Source organism: Tauraco erythrolophus, chromosome 12, assembly GCF_009769465.1.
Source record: "Tauraco erythrolophus isolate bTauEry1 chromosome 12, bTauEry1.pri, whole genome shotgun sequence".
NCBI classification, from domain to species: domain Eukaryota; kingdom Metazoa; phylum Chordata; class Aves; order Musophagiformes; family Musophagidae; genus Tauraco; species Tauraco erythrolophus.
In genome coordinates, this window is record NC_141476.1 from 496,297 (window position 1) to 518,390 (window position 22,094).

At 54.2% G+C, this 22,094-nt stretch overlaps 1 protein-coding gene across 1 annotated transcript in view; it reads left to right on the forward strand.

Moving 5' to 3' along the window:
* The window catches only part of PLXND1 (plexin D1), a 78,738-nt gene that overhangs the window by 42,369 nt on the left and 14,275 nt on the right, over positions 1-22,094 (forward strand). The window contains exons 15-26 of the mRNA XM_086619245.1: positions 2,261-2,400; positions 2,822-2,989; positions 5,304-5,394; positions 5,574-5,849; positions 6,735-6,884; positions 10,718-10,832; positions 11,910-12,017; positions 12,704-12,816; positions 14,030-14,137; positions 15,198-15,328; positions 15,754-15,952; positions 21,812-21,958. Coding sequence (XP_086475371.1) covers positions 2,261-2,400; positions 2,822-2,989; positions 5,304-5,394; positions 5,574-5,849; positions 6,735-6,884; positions 10,718-10,832; positions 11,910-12,017; positions 12,704-12,816; positions 14,030-14,137; positions 15,198-15,328; positions 15,754-15,952; positions 21,812-21,958 — 1,746 coding nt within the window. The remainder of the gene's footprint in view (positions 1-2,260; positions 2,401-2,821; positions 2,990-5,303; positions 5,395-5,573; positions 5,850-6,734; positions 6,885-10,717; positions 10,833-11,909; positions 12,018-12,703; positions 12,817-14,029; positions 14,138-15,197; positions 15,329-15,753; positions 15,953-21,811; positions 21,959-22,094) is intronic.

Genomic DNA, 22,094 nt, shown 5'->3' on the forward strand with positions numbered 1-22,094 from the left:
CGGCGTGCAGCAGGCACGGGCACGGCACAGCCCCATCCATGCCCTGTGGCAGAGCTGGGATTGGCAGCGCCAGAGGGGGCCGGCGGGGCTGGGGCACTGCCAGACTCAGCTCGGTGGTGGTTCCCGGGAGGACAGTTGCGCCAGGACCCATTCCTGTCGTTTTCAGGTGTTCACGTTCACATCCAGAACACCTTAGAGATCCGGCAGTCTGGAGTGGAACAGGGTAGCACGGGGGTGTGAGCTGGTGGCAGCCCTTGGGTTTGGGATTTCTGGTGCATGGCCGTCAGGACGTGTGTGCCAACTCGGCACATCACCAGCTGCCAGGATGATTGTCTGCTTGACAAAAGGAGAAGAGCCTGAAGAGTGGGAAAGGGCTGGGCAGCATCTGCACCAGCGTTCGGCATGCGAGGAAAGCCCTCTCCGGAGACACCTGTGAGAGCACCAGCGCTGAACAGAGCAAGAGGAGCAGCCGCTGAGCTCAGAACGGGTCCGGGACAGCTCTGTGCTGGAAGCTCCTGGGCAGCGTAAGGAGAAGGCTGTCCTGGGAGTGGAAGAGGAGCCGTTTCTGCTCCGGTGGCACAGCAGAAAGCTGCCTTGTGTCTGCCTACCTCAGCAAAGCTTGGAGAGGAGACAAGCGAGTGCCCCGCTTTGTGAAGATAGAGTAGACTGCACCATGCAGGGCTGGTCTTGGGTGAGACCTGAGCTTGAGCACTGATAGCAATTTACCCGAAAAAGTTTAAAAGACTTTTAGAACTGCCCTTCCAAAGAAGGTCCTTTGTAAAATATCAAGTATTGTTTGTGTGCTACATCATTCAGAGTCCCTGTTAGATATATCTAGAAGAGACAGAATTCAGCTTCAATTCTGCTGAAGAGGAGGGAGAAACGCAATCAAGAGACTTCTCCAGGACCTTATAGCAGGCTGTGGATGAGCCGAATTTGCCAAATGAGCTGAATTTGCCAAAGCTGTGATGGAGATGATCAGTGCTGGCAGCACACTGGGAGCAGCAGCCGCTGGCCCTTGCTGAGGGGAAGAGCTGGAGGGCTTTGGGGAGCATCAATAATCCTCTCTGCTGTTGTTGTCAGGGCACATTCGAACGCATAGGTTAGGGGCCAAGGGCAGGAGGCAGCTGCCTGCAGACACTCAGAGAAACACAAATTGACAGAATGAATCCTGTGCAAACGGGTAATGATCAGAAACAACAGAGGAAATAGCTGTAGAGGGATAAAGCAGTCTGTGTGTAGGACAAGGGCAAGGATAGCTATTAATAAGCATGTTTGTGTGGCCAGGATTGACAGGAAAGGGCGTTATCACCCGGCAGCACGGAGCAGCTTAGCCCACGTTCTTCAGTCTGCTGTGCTGCGGCTTTGCTCTGCGGCGGCAGCGGCGCCGGGCTGTGGCGGTGAGCGGGCTGCGGCCAGCCTCCGCCACCCGGCGGGTCTGGAGCTGCCAGGACTGCCGCGTTTGGCAGGGAATTGCTGAATGCCTTGTGGGAGGGTCTTGAAAGAATTATTTGCTCTGCCCTTGGTGTCCCGTTCAAAGCAGGGCAGGGCGGTTGCCCAGCAGACTCTCCCGGGGCGCCCAGTGCAGCAGACACGAGGGTTCAGCGCTGCATTAGTTATCAAAGCCGTAAGCCCATGAATCTCAGGAAGATTTCCAGGGGCTGCAAATGCAGATAACATACATGCTAATTTCTGCTGAAAATGGCGAGAGGCAAAGTAACTTCCCCTTTTGCTCCTGTCGCCTCGAGAGACTCAGATTTGAAGCTTCCTTAAGAAGGAGTTTGATACTCAGTTTTCTAGACCCAGGTGGCTGTTTTGACAGATCTCCAGGCCATCATCCAGCAGGGCTTTAGCATTGTCTTTGCATTCAGGAGAAACTGGATCTGGAAGGGCAGAGATGGTGGGAGCTGGAATGAATTGGAAATTTCCTTTTGTTGATGGACCTTGTCGCCAGCTCTGGACCCTCCATTGGAAATCTCAAGGGACTGGTGGGATCCTGGGCTCCAGTTTGGACTCATGTCTCATTTGTTGCCAGAATTCAGGGACTGCAGAGAGTCACAGAGGTTTTATATGATCTCACTCAGCACTCGTACCTCTCCCCTTGTTCTGAAACCCTGCCAGCGAAAGCTCTTGCTGTGCTGCTCTTTCAGAGCCTCACAATACTGGATACTTAAATTTACTGTAGCAATTCTATGTGCAGTGTGAAGTATCCAACTGTGAATTTACCAGGCTAGAAAACAGATTTCCCCTTTGTTTTTAGCTTCCTGTGGTGCAATCCATAGCTCCCCTGAGCGGCCCAAAGGCTGGAGGAACCAGAGTGACCATCAGAGGCAGCAGGCTGGATGTCGGCTCCGAGCTCCACATCCTCGTCAATACATCCAAGCAGTGCACTGACGTCAGGTGGGACTGGGGCTGGGGGCTGGTGCTGAGCTGGTGACAGGAGCCGAAGTGTTGGGAAGGATGATATTGTCCCCCAGGAGATGAGGAAGAGCTGGGGTTTTGCTGGGGGGCTCCGCTGCATGCTGCTGCTGAGCCGTGGAGCATCTCCACCAGCCCCCTTGGCTGCAGCCACCTCCCTCCTGCACTGCCCTTGCCTTTGGCTGTGCGGGAAGTCGGTCTGGCAGCCCGGGATGGGATACGCCGAGCATCGCTCGTTAGCGGGCAGTGTAGTTAATAGGCGATTGGCACGTGAGCGGAAGCTCCTTCTTGCCTGTGTGTGCCATCTGCCCTGCTGCCGCAGGGGTGCTCGGATCCACGGCGCCTGGCTCTGGCCGCTCGGTCTGCCGTGGCTCCGCAGCTCACCCCGCCTTTCCCTGCACAGCCGCGACGACAGCACCATCACCTGCACCATGCCGTCGGCAGAGCTCACTACAGCCGTGCGAGTCTGCATCCAGTTCGAGAACAAGTCTTGTGCCAGCCACAACATCACCTTCAAGTATGAGAAGAACCCGATTATATCAGACATCAACCCCAAAAAGAGCCAGATCAGGTGAGATCCCTCCCGCAGCAGACGGCCACCCCTGCCAGGATTTGTGGCCTTTGTTGAGATCAGCCTCTTAATTTTTGCTGAATGCAGAAGTGAGCAGCGCTCCCCGTCAGAATTTTTGCTGAATGCAGAAGTGAGCGGCGCTCCCCGTCAGAGCGCAGAGCTGATCGGAGTATGCTGGCATAGCCCGTGGCAGGCAAGGCGAGCTCATCCTGCCTGGGCTCCAGGATGTGCATCCAGGCGCAGAGCAAACCCCGTGTCAGGAGCCCCAGGGTCACTGGAGCACGGCAGGAACGGGAGCGGCACCCCGTGCCATGCTGGTGTAGCATCAGGACTTCAATTCAGAGCTGGCATGTGTCTGCATCTGCCTGCAAAGGAGAGAGTCGGCTCTGGGGGAGCGGGAGAGGGTCCTGCAGGAGAAAGGGGCTTCCTCAGCCCTGGCATGTGACACTTGGCCTGCAGGCAGGTACGAAAGGGGCACCAAAGAGTGCTCTCAGGGTGCTTTGGGGTACCCCAGCACTGGAGTAGAAGAGGTGTCACACACCAGGACTGTCCGTAGCTCATTTCAGTGCATTTAAAACATGGGAGAAGGTCAGCCTTGGTAACTGCACTGCATACACCTGGTGGGTGCTTTAGGGAGGTTCGCGTGGGGGGCTCTGTGAGATGAGGATTTTTCTTGGCAGCAAAACTGCTGGAGGATAAGCTGAGGTTTGTCATTTTGGATTTCAGCTTTCCCTGAGGTCACTGTATTTCATTTTTAAAGCATGTTGCTTTTAATTTTATGTCTCTCCGTGAGCTCTCAGGCTTCTGTTCCTTTGGATACTGTGGTGAAATCCCACCTCCCTTGGCTGTGGAGCCTACAAAGACCAGGGCTGACCAAGAAACCTGTGAGTGCGGTGCCCGTGCCTGTAGGACCGCGCCGAAGGCAGCGTGCCCGGGCGCGAGCACGCCGCAGGCTCTGATGGCCCGATCCCCCTGGAGCAGAGCCGTGTCTCGGCGTTCCCAAGCGCCGTGCCAAAGATGCCGGCTGTGGGAAAGTTAATGACAAGGCACGGCGGTGACTCAGCCAACCTCAGCTCCTCGCGGGCTTGTGAACTGTGCTGAGTGGCGAGAGCGGTATCTGAACTTGGAGACAGTGGGAGAACGTCACTGCCCGTGTTCCTAAGGGAAACCACCGGGGTGTTTCTCTGTCACCTTCATCTGCCTTCCTCATATTTGCAGCAGTTTCCAAATTTCAGAGCACTGAGAACGTGACAGCAGTCTCTCCCTTCAGGCTGCTTGGTGTAGCTGGGCTGCTCCGGTGCGTTGCTGGGTGTTGACCATGAGAGGTCAATAAATTGTGTAAAAATGTAGCTGGATCTGATCTACCTTACCAATTGCTAAAATAAGCTGTGGAAGCGAAGCTTAAAACAAAACAGAAGTTGTAAACTAGTCTGCAGATGTGACAGGCTCTTAGTTAGAAACGTGGATCGGAACGACGTGGTGGTATCTGCAGCGTTGTAAAAGATTTCAGCCAACCTGACTCTCAGGGCCTCGGACCCAAAGTCGCTGTGTCCGGAGCGGTCTTGAGACAATGGCATTTGTAAGTCCCGACTGTTCCTGACAGATACTCCAACAGATGAAATGTAACACGGAGGAAGGGGAAGGTAAACTCAGGGCATAGCTTCTGCTCTCCGGAGCAGACATGCAGTAGTGGTTCTCCACCCCTTGCTCTGCCTACCAGTCTCATGTGCATCAGGGCCCTCGTTACTGTCGTTAATTGACTGCACGTTGAGAGGCCCATGTTTCCCATTCCCCAGGCAGCAGATCCAAAACACAAAACAACTTTCACATTTTGATCTAAATCAGAAGTGTCTGGGAGAGGCAGGGTCCCTGTCAGCCTTCACAGGGTCTCTTCTTTCTCCAAGACAGTGGGGCAGGGACACGGGGAATGTCTCCTGGCCATGGCTTTGAGGGGTTGGAGGTTAACCCCTTACACTGCCAGTGGCCTGGACAACCCACTGCCCACCCTGGCATGCAGAGACAGGCTGCTCCTCTGGGCAGTGGGAGAAGGGGGGACAGTTTGCTGCTGCTGCTGGAAGAGGTCCCCCCTTTCCACCAGAGCAGCCCCTGCTCCTCCTTCCTCCCCTGACATCTTGGTAGCAGCGTGGGCACTTGCTGCAAGTGGAAGGAAGGCTTTGGCTGTCAGGTTACGTTTTCTGCTCAAGCAGCTGGGAAACATCCCTGGGAGAGCGACGGCAGGCGGCACCCAGCCATGGCACCTCGCTGCTCTGTGCTGTCCTCTGCAGTCACCCTCTTTCTTCCCTTCTCCTCGAAGCGGGGGCAGGATCATCACCCTGGAAGGAAGAGGCTTTGAGCTGGTCCAGAACGTGTCCATGGTGGTCCGTGGCATCGGCAGAGAGCAGACGGTGGGTGTCCCTGCTGGGTATCACCTGGTAGCTGGGTGCAGTGCTCATGCCGCTGCCTGGAGGTGTTTGGGGTGCGAAGCTGAGGCCCCAGCCCGTGCTGCGGATGGGGCGGGGAGCAGGGCTAGTGGGGAGCACTCTGGATGTCGTTTTTTGATGTGCATGCTCTCTCCTGCTTTCAGAGCTGTAAGGTCCACACTGACACTGTGATCACCTGCCCCGCTCCAGCGGCCACCAACGTCACCGTGGGGAGCAAGCCCGCGCCCGTCGATTTCTATCTCAACGGTCGCCTCTACGCAGATGACCGCCCGGCTCTGGATGAGGAGGTGTACCCCGAGGAGGCTTTGCACATCAGCAAGTTCAGCCTGGAGTACTATGCCGACCCCCAGTTCTTCACTGCCAAGAAGGAGAAGTGGATCAAGCACCATCCTGGCGAGCCCTTAACTCTGGTTATACACGTAAGAGAGTGGCATTTGCAGCTCTGCTTCTCCGGGGTGTTGCCTGCTCCCTGCCGGGCAGCTCTGCAACCCTAAGTGCCCACACAGGGGCTGCCCCAAAACGTGGGTGAGAGAAGGGGGAGGGTGCGGACAGAGAGGCAGGAGCCAGGCAGGAGCAGGCAGTTCAGCGCCTGCGTCGGGCTGCCCCAGAAAATGCAGCCTGACCCCAGGGTGCCCGGTGAGGCAAGACGACAGAGAGCTGCTAGCAAGAAGCTAAATAAAGTACTGGATGCATGAGAAAGAACGACAATGCACTGGCCTGAAATCAGGCAGGTACTCCAGAAGGTCTTGACAATAGATATTTATTCCTGCAGAAACAGGTCGTGCATTCTTCTCCTTTGGCTACCGAATTCAGCGCACTTGACAAGGAAGTTGGGGTACAGCACTTGAGTGGACAATGCGCAACAGTAATTCAAAGGCCATTGTTCACCGCAGGATATCCTCACTGGTTGCAGCGTGCTTCAGAAACGCACTCCCCCATTCTGGAGCTCTGCAGGCACATCCCCCGGCTGTCCCTCTCTGTTGTGCATCCTTCCCCCCTCCCAGGTGGGCGCTGAGGTCCTTATCTGCGGTGCGCAGCCAAGGCAGATCAAAAGCAGGTTTTCCTGGGTTCCACGAGGGGCTTGCTCGTTCGGTGCCCCATGCTGAGTAAGGAATGCGGAACAGGAAAATGGGGAATGGCCTGATTCTGGGTTTCCTGTGGAATGCTGGAAAAACGTCCTTGGTGAGGAGAGCCCTCTTGGGTCTGAAAAACAGCAGAGAATATGGAAAGTAAAGCAGGAAAATCCTTTGGGATTCCAGCTGCTGCTCTAAAGACTGACATCCTGATTCTGTTTTTCTCATTAGAAAGAGCCTGACAGCCTGGGCCTGGAAAGCAACGAGTACCAAGTGAAAATTGGCCTTATCTCCTGCGAGATCCAGATTGTTTCGGACAAAGTCATCCACTGCTCTGTCAACGAGTCACTGAGCACCTCAGAAAGACAATTACCCGTGACGGTGAGTTCCAGGGGCTTCCACGCTCCGAGCGCACCGAAGGGGTCCCTGTGGCAAACCCCGGTGTGCAAGAGGCAGCTCCGTGTGCGGGCAGGACCTGCCGGGCTCACGGGCAGCCTTGCAGAAAGTGGCACAGACGGAAGGGTGGACAAACACGCGGCATTTGCAGCGGTCCCTGGGCCGGCTTGGTGGCGGGGTGCAGGCACAGCCAGGGCTAAGGCTGCCCTGAGTCACGGAGAGGGGCTGCCGTGCTCTGCATCGTGGGCACCGGCAGCTGCTGAGTTAACTGCTGTAGGCTGGGGGGAAGATCTTACCCGTTCTCGTAAGGCGCTGTGAAATCCCAGGCATGTGAGGTTTTGTCACTTGCAGTAATTCTCTTTCTGCCCCTCATGAGATGCATTGGGGGATTTCCACGCGGTTTTCCATCAGGGGCCTCCCGCCTCCAGCAGAAGAGCTACAAGTGGATGTGAGCATCCGAGCCTCGCCAAGCTGCGCTAAGCCGCAGCGGGGAGGGCCAGAGGAGTACGCAGGGCTGGAAAGTGTCCTGTTGCTTCCCAGTGGCTGCTGTTATGTCACTGCGAAGCGTTCGGTGTTCAGGGCTGTTGTTCGTCTTTGCGTCTACAAAATTCACAAAACTTTGTTACTGTCCTTTTTTCCACTGACTTCACTGCTCTTCTTGCCCTCAGTTTCCCTCATGTCATGTGCAGCCTGTCGCCATGCAGCGATGTGACCTTGACTCTTCATATCTAGAGAGAAAATGCCTCCGTCTCCATGGGCTGAGACCCCACAGCCCCCTCCCAGCCCGTGTGCTCCCAGTGAGCAGGCGGGAGCTGCGGCGTGGGCAGGGAGGAGGCGGAAGCCTGCGGAGGGACTGGAGGCGGCTGTGAACTTGCACTGCTCAAAAGGAAGGCACAAAGATGCACCACCAGTTCACTGACAGTTGACTGGTTACAGCCTGTGGTGTATAAAATTCGGTTGCAAACTGGAAACAGGGAAATGCAGAAGTAGCAGAATTTCCCAAGTCAATTTAATGGAAGTTTTAAATAGGGTAATTTTGGTTTTAGTAAGGACTGAGAAACAGGGAAATCCCTTTGGGGAAGAAGAGGAATTTCTGAGTTTGCTAGGCTTGATTTGACATAAAACATCCAGGGGAATGCCCTAGTAGGTCCCTAGGAAGCAGGACAATGATATCCAGCCTGAAAGTATCACATAGCTGTGAAGAGTGTACCAGCGGTGAGAGCGCAGCTAAATAATCAACTTGTATTCGCGTCTGCGCGCGCTTGTTAGACCTTCGGAGGTGGTTTGAGTTGGCACCTGCTGGTGGTTCCGTGGCCAACAGCTGCCTCTACAACATCCTTGCAATGGCTGTGCCGACACGGGGCGGGCTTGCGCGGTGGTCCCTGCCTGGTTTGCCTCAGGGGCTGCTGTCGGGGCTGCGGCAGCCCCTCCTGCTGGTGCCAGTCCTCTCTTCTGGTGAGCTGAGAGCCTGTTGCTGGGGCTGCACGGTTTGATCTTCTTTAGATGGTACCGCTCACAGCTGCAGCGCGCAGAGCACAGGAAAACAGCCCTCTAGAACGTGTCCCACTGTAGATCTTAATTCTGATGGTGGTTTTGGGCATGGCTGTTCTGTGAAGGTCCGTGTTAGCAAGTGGCACGGGGCAGCAGGAGCTGTCTGTAGAGAGATGGAGCCGGTGACAATGGGGCTCCTGACGCTCCCTGCGTTTTGGGGGCCACTTTTGAGTAGCTCTTTTAGGAGTGCCTTAGGTGAGATGGAGCTTGGTTTTGGTCTAGTTTAGTGCCAAGGGGATCCCCATCACACCCTGGGAGGCTGCGAGGCTGCAAGACTGCTCCATCCCCTAAGCCGGAGCACTGTTCCTGGGACCGCTGAGGTGGCTCCATGCCCAGGGGGTCCTGCCCAGCCCCGACAGCTCTTCCTGGGAGCAGGGTGTCCTCTGACCCCAGTGACTTCTGTACCCCCTCCACGTGCTGGTGACGGGAAATGTTGCCATTTAACCCGCAGCCTAATTAGTTCCCCTTACAGAAAGTTGTATTGAGTAGACCTGTCCAAATAAACACGAGACGCTTGCCAAGGCCTTCAAACCCATTTTTGTTCATGACCAAACTGTTTAAACACTGAATTAAACAGCAAGCGTGGGATTTCTCCTCTGGCAAATGCAAAAGGTTGAGTTGGTGGGGAAAAAAAAAAAAAAGACTTAAAACGCATCCAGGACTTGCCTCATTGCGGCACTCCGGAAGCAGGCGGTGGAAGTCTGGAGGCTCGGCAGGGTGCTGTGCAGACTGTCAAACGAGCCTCCGCAGACGCTCGCCGGCGCTCGCGGCTCCCTGCACCCATCCAGCATCTCGGCTCCCAGCCAGCACCCACTGGGGAACAGACTGAAGCTCTCAGTGCTGGTCACTGCCCGGAGGCACCACCCCAGAAACCACCAGTGCCAGAGTCGGTCTGAGGGTTGGTACAGGGGCACGCCGGGGCGCAGCGCCACGGCAGCCTGGCCGTGTGGTCCTGCAGAGGCGCCGAGGGTTTTCCTAACACCAGCGATGGCAGCCGGCGCTGCCTGCGGCGTGACAGTCTTGCTCCTGCCAGTGGAGGGGGCTTGTCTGGATGCCTTCAGCTGGCAGCATTGATGCCCTCTCCAGTGGTCCAGGGGCATGGAGCTGGGCGCTATGCGCTGTTTGGTGCATGGACATGGTGGGAAGGCCCTGTCCATGGCACTGCCTTGCCCAGCTGCCGAGAGCTGACTGCAGTGTAACCGCAGTGTGCACTTTTCCCAGAGGCACTCCGTGACACAGATGTAATCATAAGATTATTCCATCTTTTCCTACCTCGTTTCATTTTTTTTGCTCAAACTTCTCTCTCTTCTCATTCCTTGAGAGAAGTGAAACTCTCATTTCCAGAAGCAAAAGACTTGCGTGGTCACGAGTTTTTTCCTTATCAGATGATGCTGTTGATCCCTTTCATCCCAGGGCCCTAAAGAGCCGTTTATAAACAGCGCCGAGTAAACTCTCCAGCCTGCCTGTGATGTGTGTTGGCCTCTTCCCTGCTGCTGGTCAGGAGACCGAGGGACTGAGCTCAAGTGGTTTGTGCTGGTGTCACAAGAAGTACGGGTTGGGAGCAGAGCCAACACCTCCTGACACCCAGCCCACCGCTTTAGCCGCAAGATCATTGCTCGTCTCTGGTCTCATTATTATTTATTTTTATGCCCTTACTTTATTTGTATTTCAAAGACTTCCAAGTTTCTTTACCCTCCTTCTCCTGAGCGGCGGCAGCAGGTCTGCGTGTGGAGGAGGGGGGAGCGCAGATGGGATTCGACGGCCGCGCAGGGGTAGAGCAAAGCCGGATGATTAGTGGAAGTGGTTTTCTAGTAGAAGTCGTACCAGTGGTGCTATATGGTTCGGTGCGCTCTCTAGGAAAGGGTTTTCTCGTGCTCTGGGGTGGGTACGGTGGGGGCACGATGTGCCACCGAAGCCCTGGGGTGGGTACGGTGGGGACATGATGTGCCACCGAAGCCCTGTGGTGTCCCTGGGATGGGCACCGCTGCAGTACTGCAGCCTGCTGTGAGCCAGCCTTGGCATCCCACCAGAGCACGCGGGAAGGGAGCCGGGCTCTCCTGGGGCATGCGGAGTCCCCGAGGTCCGGCAGCGAAAGGCACAGCCTGGCCTCCCCGCGAAGCCTGGGGGCTGAGCCGGCGTGGGCAGCGCGTCCTTGGGCAAAGGTCTGCCGAGCGCTGCCCATAGTCCCTCCTGGCTCGACCTCTGAGCCCCTTGGCAATGTGATACTCAGCTTCTGCTTTTCCTCCCTCCTCCTCCTCCCTCTCTAGATCCAAGTTGGAAAATTCAACTACACAATCGCAATGCTGCACCTCGGGGGAGGAGAGACTGCAATCATCGTCTCCATTGTCATCTGCAGCATCTTGCTGGTCCTCTCTGTCGTAGGTAAGGGAGTGGAACGATGGGTTTCCAGGCTGTGCCGAGGGTTTTTTCTCATTGCTTGTGGAGGGGTGCGGACGACTCACTCACACCTTAGGAAACCTCGGAGTGCTGCACTCGTGCAGTGTCTGAAACTGGTCTGGGTGCAGCAAGTAGCCATAGCCACTTCTTTGTACAGGGCCAAGCCAGCTCCCGGGATCAAAGCTTCCTGCAGCATGGAGCATTTGCTGGCTGAATCCTTAGTTCAGTTCTGTTACTTGAGCCTGGGATATTTATAAACTTACCCTTTTCCCCCAAACACTTAGTAGCTACTATAATACAAAATAAAGAAGGGCGTGGGAGACTGGCCTGGGACTCGTACTGGCTTGAACAGGACTCACTCCCAGGTGTGACTGCCCCAGGCCACACCAAAGGTCCCCCAAGCCCCAGGTCCTGTCCTTGGTCTCAGCCAGTGACAGGTGCCTGGCAAAGAGCATGGAGAGCAGAGCAGGCATCCTTCGCTGGGGATCTGGAGCAGACATAGCAGTTTGCAAACCTCAGTGGAAGCTGTGCAACACGCCTGTGTCCTCTGGCTGGGGTGTCTTCTTATCGCATGCCCAGAATGACTGTGCAGCAAGAAACCTGTCAGTGCACAGTAAATGAGGAGTTTCTAATAGGGATTTCATTTTTTTAAAATAAAGGTTATAATGCACATTATTTATTAAATGCACCACCCGTCACTAGAAACATATTTCTGGAGGCATGGGAAGACTGTCAGGCATGAACACTGTAATACAGGTGGTAAAGGTCTTAAAATCTGTGTTCATTAATCAGGTGGAATACATGAATATACAGTTAAGGTGAATATAGACAGCCCAGACCTAAGTTGAAGATGACACTTAGAGCATGATCATCAAATTCCAGCTGGTTTTACTCATTTACAGGTAATCAACAACTGTCTGATCAGATACCAGTCTTGTTGTAGGGATTAATCCAACACTGAGTTGAGATTTCCGCGCCCGTGTCAGCAGAGGACCGCTCTGATCCCAGCTGCAGCTGCTTCTAAGCCCCAGTCCAAAAGGCTTCTCCCTTCCTCTTTTCCAGCTCTCTTTGTGTTTTGCACAAAGAGCCGCAGAGCAGAGCGCTACTGGCAGAAAACCCTGCTCCAGATGGAGGAGATGGAGTCGCAGATCCGGGAGGAAATCCGCAAAGGTAAGTCACCGTCCTGGGCACCGAGGAGGAGCCAGGACTGGGAGGGAGACGCCAGAATAGTGGGTTGGAGCCGTTCACCTCCTATTCTGTAGAAGTTTATAGAATTATTTATAGGAGAATTTCTGTCATCGCCTTTGAGCTTCGACAGGGTTTGTGAACGAGGCTGGATATAGGGCTCTGCCGCTGTCGTGCTGCCTGACTTGGGCAAGCCACTGGTCTCCAGTGCCATTGGTTTCCCTGTCTCGGGGTGAGTGGCCCTTGGCCATGTCAGAGGGTCTCTTGAAGGCCACACTAGTCTTTAGTGTGCGTAAGGATCAGGTGCAACGCAAACTGCAGCACGCTCCTGCCAGAGCGATGGGAGAAGCAGTCCAAGTGTTGGCATCTGCTGTCCCTGCGGCCCGTGACTCCGTGCAGGCTGAGGTCCGGTGCCACCAGGCTGGGGCCGGGCTCGGGGCAGGGGGAGCGTGTTCTCTGGCATGCGGTGGGACGCGACATGTAGTGCTGACGGATAAATCCCAGCTGTAACCTGCTTCTCCTCAGGAAACTCTGCTTCAGCCCGCTCGAGGGAAGGGCTCGAGCAGGCAGAGATGAGACATGACACGTTTTTTCAGTGCCAGCCTGTTTACTGTCTCAGCTGGTGGAGTATGGGAGCTCTTACCATCTGCGGGTCTCTTCCTTTGTGTAAGGTTTTGCGGAACTGCAGACAGACATGACAGACCTGACCAAGGAGTTAAACCGCAGCCAGGGGATCCCGTTCCTGGAGTACAAGTACTTTGTCACCCGCACGTTCTTCCCCAAAGTAAGGCGATACCGCGTTTCACGGGCACCTCATGGCTCCCGGGCCCCTCCTCACCAGATCAGGGCTCTGCTTTCCCTCTGCCGCGGGTTAGTACAGCGTAACAAAATCATTCCGCTGTTATATATTTAGTCATCACGAGTTTCAGCCTCAATTATCACCAAAAGTAGCACTGCAGCTCCTGGGGTGTGGTGTGCGGCTGGCCTTGCTCACACATGGCAGCAGCCTGGTGGTGGCACCGTCCCAGCAGTCGCTGTGGCTCGCCCGTTTCATGCCAATGGGCACCCTCTCCAGAAAGCGCGCTCTCGCATGAGCAGAAAGTGCTGGGGACTCCCCCTTCTCCCAGGGGCTCCGGTGTCACCCTGCTCTGCTGGGGAGGCTGAGGCCGAAGGGCTCAGGGAAAGGGGCTTTTTGCTCCTCACAGTGTGCCACCGAACGTTCCCGGCCACTCGGCCGGCCCTCGGGAGCGCCTCAGATGTCTCCGTTCCCCCTTCCTCTCCTCCCTGCCGAGGGCTGGGCACGCAGTGCTCCCAGTGGGACGCCTCTCGGGCGCCCAGTCCCAGTCTGTCTGCCCAGAGTCCTCGTCCAGCGCCGCACCAGACGCGCCGGTGCCGTAATTCCCATCACGGCTGCCCCGCCGGCCGCTCTGCACCCTTAACAGCAGCTGTATTTCACCCCTGAGGCAGCTGCATTTCAGTGGTGAGGAGAGAGATGATGATTTATGACTGCAGAGTGTTTCATTAGTAGTTATTACTCAGGTTTTTAAGTTATTCAGTCTCTCTATATCTGCTCACTAGAGTCTTTAAGATTCAGGTTGCTGTAGGAATGTTGGAGATTTAAACATTTTTCCCATCTGTTTCAAAAGTTACATATGTTAAACCACCCAGTACTCCTCTATTTTGACTTCGTCTTCTATAATGCTTTCTCTTCTGGGATTTTTCTAGCTGTCAAATTAGTCTATTTGCAGTCTCCCTCCCCTAACAGCCTTGTGTCTGCGCAGACATCTGCCTCCTCCCGTTCTTGTGGTGTTTGCTCGTTCAAGAGGCTCTTGCAAAGTGTTTAAAGGCTTCATAAAACGTACCAATGCATTTCTTCATAACGGGTGGTCTTCAGTCCCGCTGACACGTCTCTCCGTCTTGTTCCCTTGTGGTGCATGGTGAACGAGGAGGTCCCGGGGGGAGCAGCCACCCTGCCCTAACGCTGTGCTTGGTTGCAGTGTTCCTCGCTCTACGAGGAGTGCTACATCCTGCCGTCCCAGCAGCTCAGCTCCCAGGTGGGCTCCCAGGCCCAGGAAACTCATCCGCTCCTGGTGGGGGAATGGAAAGTGAGTAACCCACTAACAGAACAATGCTTTTGAGTGGTTGCTAACAGTGCTTGCGTGTGTTGGCAATGCCATGCGTTTTCTTGTGGTGCTGGGGGGATGCTTGATTACTCAAAACAATTAACACAAATAAGCATCAGCTCAGGTTTGGCTGATTGGAGAAGGCAGATCTGCGGATCTGCTCTCGCATGCAGGAGCATTGTCCTGAGATCCTCCTCCGCTCCACTGTGGGCTTTTCTTCCTGAGTGTATCATATTGTGTGTCACTTCCATCCCATACACAGCTCACCACAGATGGGATTCCTCCCAAGTAGGGACTTGGTAAAAGCTGGTGTTGTCCCAGAGCTGGGTTTCATGTGGACAAGAAGTAGGAACTGAAGTATCAGAGAGTCGCTTAAGTTGGAAGGGAGATCTGCTTAAAGCAGCTCCAATGAGATGAAGTTGCCGAGGGCTTTGTCCATCTGTGTCAGATATCTTCAAGGACAGAAATCCCACAGCCTCTCGGGCCCCGTTCCAGTGTCCGACCACCTTAAAAGTGAAAAGCTCCTTCTTATGTTTAATCAGTGTCCCATGCTCCGTCTGGTGTCCCTTGCCTCTCGTCCTAGCACTGTGCCGGCAGAGAAGAGCCTGGCTCTGTCTTCTCTGCCCTCCCACAGGGCAGTGAAGACTCTGGTAAGATCTCCCCTTACCACTTCTTCTTAAGGCTGACCAAACCCAGCCCTCTCCACCCCTCTGTGTACACCCACTAATTGTTTTGGCTGCCCTCAGCGGCACTTGCTCGAGTTTGCTCTGCGGTGGGGAGCCCAAAGCTGGCCCCGGTGCTCCAGGTAGCCTCGCAGGGCTGAGCAGAGGAATGGCCACTGCCTCACTGGTCAAGCTGCTTCTGATGCCACCGTGTGCCACGTCGTGCTCTGGCCAGGAGAGCGTCAAGCAGAGGGAGTAAGGGGCCTTTAGCTCAGTACCTCTGCATTCAGCAGGGACGTCCTTGCAGTCAGGAAGAGTGAAAGCTGGAGCAAAACAACAAGCAGGGTTTTTCTCACACTGCTTTCTAAATTTTTCTTTAGATCCCTGAAAACTGCAGACCCAATATGGAAGAAGGAATCTCGCTGTTCTCCACCTTACTCAACAACAAACACTTTCTCATCGTCTTTGTCCATGCTCTCGAGCAACAGAAGGACTTCGCTGTTAGAGATAGGTATGATCTTCAGAACAAAAGACCTGGCAGCTGGAGCAGGCCGATTTATTCCTAACCTGTAAGCAATCCTGCCCGTGTCTGGAGCCGTGCATGTCAGTTGAAGGTTGAGTGACACTTGCCTCCCACTTTCCTATTAGAAACAGACAGCTGTAAACCTGCGTTGCCCTGAAGAGCACCAAAAGGTACAATGAGCGACTCACTCATGAGCCTTTGTATCCCTGAACGCTTTGGTTTACCAGTAAGAGGGTGTGAGCTGACCCCAGGTCGTGCAGCACTGAAAGGGGGTCTGAAGTTTTAACACCATTGAGAAGGCTCATGAGAATTGTCTGAAATAACTGCCTTTGTGTTTTGGCTTCTTTTAATGCCAGTCAGCAGTTTGGTCTTGTGGGATTGTTGCTTGAGTCATACGCAATTCTGTGTTTCAGGTGTAACCTGGCCTCCCTGCTTACCATTGCGTTGCATGGGAAACTGGAGTATTATACCAGCATCATGAAGGACCTCTTGGTGGATCTAATAGATGCTTCAGCTTCCAAAAACCCCAAGCTGATGCTGAGGAGAACAGAATCTGTGGTGGAGAAGATGCTCACCAACTGGATGTCCATCTGCATGTACAGCTATCTCAGAGTAAGAGAATCGGATCGCTGCTGCTGCGGGCGCGAGTTCAGCACAGCGCGCAGCGGTAACGGGGGACGTGTGGGACAGCTGAGGACCTAAATGCCTCCCAGTGTGGCCATTCCAACGGTCACTAATGGTTGCCAAACTCCAGCATATTGTAAGGTCTGAGTGTGGAAAAGCAACCTTGAGTTCAGTTCCTTCTCCGCTTCTGCCTGGGGCTTTGGTGTGGTCAGACTTGGCCGCTCGCCTTTCCTGAGGCCCGAGCACCGACCAACGTTTTCACCAGGCTTGAGAAAAGAGCCGTAGGGGAGCTGAAAAATAACCGGAATGGCTCGAGGTTTTGGACGCCGTTCCAGTTCTTTGCTGTTCTCTCTGACCATCTCGCACAGCCGTAGTGACGGTCGCCAGCCGGTTCAGCATTGTCTGTCTTGAGCACGAGAGCCCCAGCCGTGCGGAGGGACAGTGGCGCGGGGCAGGGGGCTACTCTGTGTCCGTGCCTGTTGGTGCCCTCCTGGCGCGGGAGACGTCCTCCTGGTTCCACGCTGGCCAGACAGATCTGTGCAGGAGAGTTGGGGTGTCTGTCCCAGAAGCCCGACTGTCTTCCGACAGTAACGAAAAAGAATATATTTGGCATCTCGGAGCACATCAGCAGTCCATCTGCTCAGTGCTTTATCTCAAACATTTGCCAGTTCTGGTTGGAATTTCCCAGAAGAATTGAGCAATAACTTAATTGATTCCACGGCAGTTAATTGGAGAACACCCCATTATACCCACAGGGGAGAGCCTTGAAAAAGCCTTTGAAAAATCTCTTTTACCAAAGTGTTTGCTATAGCCGCAGAAGCAATACTGTATTGTCCTCGTACATATCGTAATGTCTTCTGATCCTAGCTGATGATCACTTTTTGTCCTAAAGCCTGTGGTTTTGTAGTTCATAATCTTTCATTTTAGCTCACATAATTAGCCAGTTTAATGAAAGAAAAGTTACAGGAGCGAACGAGGATGACTGTGCGGATGCAGCACGACTATCCAGCCTGTAAGAGCAGAAAAGAGTGAATTAGTGAATATTTTTTAATCTTCAGTTTTTTGTGCCTGTAGTTAAACCATTGGAGGAAAAAAGTGCTGATCTCTCCTTTTGGAGAGTGGAGACCACATGTGAGGCATCTGATCCAACTCCAGTTTGTGCTAAAAATGGACATTGTGCAAGAAGGCTTTCTCAGGGGAAAAAAAAAAGAGGAAAGAAAGTCGAGTCTTATCACGCAGGCCTGCAGACTCGGGCACGTTACTTAGCTAATGAGTGGCGAGGAGCTCCCGCGTGCTGGCGCGGCACCCGTCCCTGGCGCGGCTGGCGGGGAGGTGCCCGTCACCGCAGGCTTGTCCGGGGTCCGTGGCGGGGCCGGTGGCTGTCCCTGCAGCCAGGGCGGTGCTGGTGCAAGCCATGAGCTGGCTTTCTGGTGCTGTGCAGCCCTGGCATGCCTGTGGAGAGAGGAGGAGGCACAGGATATGGACGGGAGCGGGTCTGCGGGGCGGTGGTGGCCCTTTGCAGAGCTGACGGGTCACGAGCTGAACCTGCATTTCCATCCGCCTGCGGCGGGGTCCTCAGCAGGGGCAAATGTTGCACACTGGGTTTGCAGTCCCCCCCGGCTTCGTGGCTCAGCCTGAGGCCGTGGCAGGGAAGACCGTCGTGGCACTTTGCACCGCAGCCTATTGCCCATTTCTGAAAAGCAAACGGTTTCTGTACTAGGGCGCAGTAAAGCATTGATTTCCAAGAGCCTTTCACATCCGATGTGCTCTACAGTGAGGGAGCTGATCAGAGGAGAAACCGTGCTGCCTGCTGAAATACGGAGGAGAAAGAGAATTGATGAGACAGAAATGTCCAGAGAGGCCCTTCGACTGTCCCAGGTGGGCACGAGCTCACCTGTGCAAAGGGACGGGGAGTCTCGGTCCGGATCGGCGGAGCTGGGACCTTCCCCGCAGTGCAAACGAGCATGGGGCTGCTGCAGTCAGACAGATGGCACCTCCGTGCACACGGGCTGGTCTCAGCTCAGGGCTGTGATTTAAATACTAGCCGTAGTCAAACACCTCCCGTGTGCCTTGTGTTCCTCTGGATCAAACTCAGTTGCCTTCAGAGAGGCGTTTCTTGGTTAAAAAGAAAGGCTGCCCGCCTGCCTGTAGCACTGGTCTGTCAGATGTGTGACGATGGGTCTGGTTTTCATTCCTGAATTATCCCCATTAATCACAACGTCTATGCGAAACAGCTGCTGCAAAGGTCCCTGCCGTTGTGTGGTGGAAAAATTCCAAGTGCTTGTATTTTCCCTTGTAAGTCAACGCTACACGCTCGGAACATTTGTTTCGTATTAATGCTCTGCCTAACAGTCCGTCCATTTGTGTTTTGGGGGAAAATGATTTGAAGGAGCTGTCTTCAACTGGGAAGGAGTTGCAGCCACAGTCGCTCGTGGTCTCAACATGTGGAGGGCACCTGAAGGCAATGGAGTCACCAGGCTGGCAGGGGAGGTTTGGCTCGGTGCGTGCAGGGGATATATATATGATGAAGAACTAGCAGGAGGCTTGCTGCTTGGGACTGGATTCAGAGGAAACTTGCAGCATTTGCACAAGCAGACCTCTGTTTCTGCAGAACTGGGGGAGATTCATAGATAAAATGGTCCATGCCTCTATTTTCTGCTACAGCTTTGGTGGAAAATGCTGAAAAAAACCCCAACTTGTCCCTGAGCTACCACGGTACCATTGTGCTGGGCTCCTAACAGGATTGGGGTACCGGGAGTTAAGGGAAAATTAAGGTCCTGGAATTCAGCTTTTAGGTCTGGCTCCAAGCTTCCCAAAGTTTTGCACATGGGCTGGAGCTGAGGTGTGGTTCTTCACAAAATGCAAATAGATAATCATCCCAAAATTAGCAGGCACTTGGGATAAGCAGCTGTTTTCTGTGCTTTTCCCACCGCAGCCTCACCAAGACATTTGGAAATGGCTGTAACGTGTTCCTGGGAGGACATCTCTAACAACTTGTCAGCCTTGGTAATAGGGCAGCAACACGTGAATCCAGTCTGTGCTCAAAACCCTTTTTTTTCCCAAGCGTATAAAACCCAGCCCTCCCACGCTCGTCGTGCGTGAACAGTTCGAGTGATGCCAGCCTGAGCTGTGCTTTCCATTACTGCAGCGTTATTTCAGTGCCCTGGGTAGCTTTAAGAGCCCATAACAGTTCAGTCAAAAATGAAAATGAAGTCTCATTAAAATACATTCACAATAGGAGGAAAAAAGGCCCCAGACTGTGTTTTTTTTTAAGTACTTTTTTGTCCTGAATCAGCACTGATCTCTTCTAGTTAAACTTCCTTTCTCCCAACTAGCCAAGTCCAAAGACAGTTTTGATTTGTTTCCAGATGAGTTTTCCGAACAATGCTTGAGGTTTCCAAGTTTGCCATTTTATCTCTAGTCCCTGCCTGCCAGCCCTTCTTTCCCCCTTTGAAACTTGCTGTCTGATTAGCACTTTTGCAGATTTCCATAACATCCCACAGTTCCTGAGCCTGAAAGCCAAAAAGCCAAACAGAAATAGTATCTTGCCGGCGGAGCACTGTCCTTGTTTCCCCGTGCGGTCCGTCCGGGGGCTGATCCCGCTCTCGCACGCTGCGGCAGGTCCCGAGTGCCCGCTCCTCCGCTTCCCCCGGCCGCCCCGTCCAGTGCAGCTTTTTGTGTGCGGGACGGTGCCGCATGGTCGGCCCCGACCCCTGCAGCCTGGGCTGGTTTCCAGCCGGAGAGAGCTCCTGTATCAGCAGGACTCGCACCTTTTTAGTGTTTTTGGAGGCAGCCGTGTGGCTGTTGGCCGCCCCATCACGACTCTCTGTGGCCGGGATGGGGCCAGAGCTTCCCACAACAGGGATGGGGCAGCATGCAAAACCCGGCGCTGAATTGATCCCTGGGTCCGTCCCTGCTGCGTGCTCATGCACGTGCGACACGAACGGCGTTCCCGTTGGGAGCAGGGCCATCACTGGGATCTGTCGGCACTTCTTGCGCAGGGTCAGCTGGGCAGTGCCCCATGGTCCCCGTTCCAGAGCGCAGGTGCTGCACTGGGGATGTCTCTGTGCTGGTGTCAGCCCCTTGTGCGCTACCTCGTGCTGCCGCTTTCCTCTCAGAAACGAATGCTTCTTTGTGTCTTCTGGCACCTTCTCCGCTCTGTTGGCGATCCTCAACTTCTCCACGTCCCCACGACTTCACATCTTTCTCAGCTGTCTGGAAATCATGCCTTCCTCCATTTCCAGCACCGGCAGCTCTGCTGCTGAGCCCATTTTAGTGCCGCGTGCTCAGAAGGAGCGTCGCAGGAAGTCGTTCGGCCCCGGCAGAAAGCCCACGGAGCTTCCCCGTGTTCATAAAAAAAGTTGCCCTCGGAACATAAAGCGGGTGCACCATTGGCACAGATGGCGCGTGCCCACCTCCAGCCCTGCTGTAGTGTCTCGTCGTCAACTGCGCTGAATGCAGCCGAATTGAAATTGACATCAAACTAATTGCTTTAGCAATTATAGGGCAATTAGAATAAAAGAATCACCAAGTCTTAATTAAGAAGCAGATTGAACAGGATTTAGCAGCTCCTAGCTGAGAAAAATCAAAATCATTCGATATCTGTTGTCTTGAGTAGGATTTCAGATGGCAGGACTGTCTGTGCGGGGTGTGTGTGATGCTCAGAAAGTACATAAATGTGCAATAATTTGCACTTGCCTCCTTGGAAGGAAATTGCACATGAACATTAGGGAGAATGGGATGTACTCCAGTACTGAAAAGTTTCTTAAGAAAATAGCTCATGTTTTACTAGCACATCAGTGTAGCAGCCAGAAGTGGATCAGAAATCTGGCGTTAAAGCATGAGCTGAACCGCATCGCAAAGAGCTGGTCCCTGTTAGGTTTTTTGTTTTCATTGCAGCAGTGTCACAATTCACCCCCCTCCTCCTGTCGGACACAGTTTGATGAATGTAAGGAGTTAAATGGTGTGTTTGCTTGCTGTCTGTCGCATGGGAACAGCTTGTTGACCCTGATCCTTTCTGTTCTGCTGTGATCAGGGCTCTGCTGTGGTATGAGAAGTATGAACGCGAGTTCCCAGAGCACAGGGACATGCAGTGGGCTCGCTCCCATGGACTTCGGTGGCAACCCAGGCAGCACACAGAGAGGCTGAGCTGATGATACCTTCATGAGAAAGCTGGGCGCCCACATTTCTCTCTAGACCTGGATTTTTGTGCACATCAGCCCCATCCTTGCACTGCTGAGCGCAGTATGTTGTACAGTCTGTGCCCTGTCAGATTGCACGAAGCATCTCTGTACCGGAGTGTACTAGATTCCCCCTGAAGTTCATGTGTAATTTCACATGTAAATTAATGCACATTCGTATTTTGCCGAGCGTCGTGCGTGCACGTACCCACTCACCACAGCTACACATATGCCCCTACCTTCTGAGCAGAACCCGATGGCTCTGCCCGTGAGACAGGCAGTGCTGGCACAGGCTGCTGCTGGCAACACGCGGCCCCGCGGTACCTGCTGGAGGGGCTGGATGGGGCATGTTGATGCTGACAATCACAGCTCACCCTCCCCGAAAATCGCCTGCGGCTGTTGTCGGTTGTTACATCCTCTTCCCATCTGCGCTGTCACTTCGACACAAGTCTGGAAACTTCTGAGCAGCCTCAGAGAGAGGCTGGTGGGAGTCGGGGGACGAAGGCGCTGAGCGGGGCCGGGGGTTCGCAGTGCCCGCAGTGCTCCAGCCTGGCTCCCCGCTGGAGGCATGTTCAGCGTCCCCGCAGAGCCCGTCCCCATGCGCCGCTGGAAGGAGTTACCACCACCACGTCCAGTTTGCTTACCTGGGCTTCTTTCCTTTCCTCAGGAGACGGTTGGAGAGCCCTTCTTCCTGCTGATCTGTGCCATCAAACAGCAGATTAACAAAGGCTCCATCGATGCCATCACCGGGAAGGCCCGGTACACCCTCAACGAGGAGTGGCTCCTGAGGGAGAACATCGAGGCAAAGCCGAGGGTGAGTCCCTGCGCCCCGAGGCTCTGACGGGTGCGTGCCCCGCGGGAGCAGATGCCTTTCCAGAGCCTGGATCAAATTCTGCTTTCAATTACCTGACATAAATCTGGAGCAGCTTCACTGAAGTCAGTAGGTTACC